This window comes from Myotis davidii, unplaced genomic scaffold (genome assembly GCF_000327345.1).
Source record: "Myotis davidii unplaced genomic scaffold, ASM32734v1 scaffold484, whole genome shotgun sequence".
In the NCBI taxonomy this organism is placed as follows: Eukaryota; Metazoa; Chordata; class Mammalia; order Chiroptera; family Vespertilionidae; genus Myotis; species Myotis davidii.
Genome location: NW_006295459.1, coordinates 153982 through 156220, shown reverse-complemented (window position 1 = coordinate 156220; position 2239 = coordinate 153982). Strand labels below are relative to the sequence as shown.

Genomic DNA, 2239 nt, shown 5'->3' with positions numbered 1-2239 from the left:
GGGAAAATTAGATAGAAGCAAAACCTTTTGTCAATTATAAGGCAGGTGGGTGGAAAGAGAACTTAAATAACTTACATATATATTGCCAATGGACACAGACAATAGGGTGGTGAAGGCCTGGGGTGGGGGGAGGCTAGATGGGGTAGTGGAGGTGGGGAGGAGGAGGGAAGGGGGCATATGTAATACTTTCAACAATATTTTTTTAAAAAGAAAATATTTAGATTTTTGCAGCTTTCCTTGAAGTTAGGTGTGTCTGTGTGATTGAGTGATGTGTGCATTGCCAGATTGTGCTTTTAAAAGTAAGGGTATGCTTTCTCCTTTCTCTATTCCCCCATCTCACTAGTTGGGATGGGCCTAGCAGATACGGTGGTAAACTCTTGGATCTTGAAGACCAGGATCACTTCTTTGGAGAAGCAGAACAACTAACTAAAAGGCTGACATATTAGTCCTGGAGTGATTATACTTGGATAGTTATGTGAGAAAGAAAAAATGAACTATCATGTCTAAGTAATTGTATGTTGGGGTCCAACCCCAGCAGGTCCAGGTGTTCCCAAAGGTGTGGACGGAGTTGGCGAAGAAGGAATGACACGGACACAGCCTTCAGTTGATCAGCAGCCTAGCCAGGTTCTCTAACCAGAATCTCCAGCCAGGTTCTGTGTCTTATTGTCCTGTTACCTCTGTATTTATACCAGTTGATTTTAATCCTATCCATTCTATTCCAAAGGTTAGGGCGTTTCTTATCTCCATTCCAAGGTTACTGTATTGTTCTATTAAGCTACAAGGAAGTAACTGAAGGAGATTATCCTAAGTAAAGATTATGTAGCTTGAGCCTGATTGTTCATAGTTAAAGTGATTAACTACCCGCCTGGCACTTAGTTAAGGGGTTTTATTCCCTTCCTTAGTCCTGTTAATCCCTACAACCTATCTGGGAGAGGTGACCTTGGTTAAAACACATAGCGCTAAGAAGGGAAGCAAACATATTGAGGACAGTATGCCATATACCCCAGGTCCCTTGAAACATATGCTGTGCAGATGTTTCTTCCCTGCAGCGATTGTGTCAAGCAACAAGGATGGACCGGCTTCCGGCAAATTCTCCCATTTTTATTTTTTAAATGACAGAGCGTGTATGAGCCCCTCCACTTATGTCACGCTCAAAAATCAAGAGTTTGAGAACTTAAATACGAATGGCAAAATCTTAAAACTATTGTTAAAATATAAAAGAAATATCTTTATTACCTTGGCCAAAAAACCCCTACTTTTTAGGAATCTAGATGGATGGATGGGTAGATAGATAAGTGGATAGATGATGATAGATAGATAGATAGATAGATAGATAATAGAGAGATATAGACCAAGCCATAAAGAAAGCAAGAAATGGCATAATTTTCCAGATCATGTATTTTCTGAGGGAGAAGGGGATCAGGAAAAGACACATACAAAACATCAGATACTTAAGGATATTGATTTATTTTTTTTCAAACATGTTTTACTTTTTTCCTCTCAAGAACATAAAAATTATGAAAGGGGAACTTAACAGAAAATTTAAAAAATGTAACACAATTTTTCCTTTTAGTAGTCCTTGGGTAGTTATGACAGAATAGGTTCCACTTTCTGTTTGTTTCCTTGAACAGGGATTTTGGTCCAAAGTGTTGTTTTTAATATCTGCTTCTGCCTCCCCCTCTATCAGATCGGCTTCCTCCACGGCCACCACCCCTGGGTGCTCTGCAGCTTAAACTGCTGTAGGAATCACGTGGAGGAGGGTACCCCCTTTCCATAGAAGGGGGAAGCCCTCTTTCTTGACTGCCAACCCAATCACGACCACTTGAGTAGAGGTCACTTCGGCTGCTTGAGTAACTGTCTCGACTTCCACCATATCCGTCACGTGAGCTTTTGTAATCATCATAGCGACTGTTTCCACCATAAGATGGCGGGGGCCCTCTTGTAGGTGGAGCACTACGTGAGCTACCATAACTGTCATATGAATCCCTGTAGGAACCACCACTTGGATGATCTGAATAGTCATGATGACAACCATAGCCATCTCTATCACTATAGCCTCTTGATGGATAGTCATCACGTGAACTGGAATGACCATAATCACAATAAGTATATTCTCTTGGTGGTGAAGCATAATCTCTTGTATCACGGGAGCTTGGGTAATCTCTACTTGAGTAGCTGTCTTTAGTAGAATGTCCGTCATCTCTTGGGGACAAATAAACATCTCTAAGAGAAAGCAGGG

The 2239-nt window shown here is 41.1% G+C and overlaps 1 protein-coding gene across 1 annotated transcript in view; it reads right to left on the bottom strand.

The window, feature by feature from the left end:
- Positions 1 to 1655: 1655 nt before the first annotated feature.
- The window catches only part of LOC102775167 (RNA-binding motif protein, X chromosome-like), a 2107-nt gene continuing 1523 nt past the window's right edge, over positions 1656 to 2239 (bottom strand). Inside the window, exon 2 of the mRNA XM_006770075.1 lies at positions 1656 to 2221. Coding sequence (XP_006770138.1) covers positions 1656 to 2221 — 566 coding nt within the window. The remainder of the gene's footprint in view (positions 2222 to 2239) is intronic.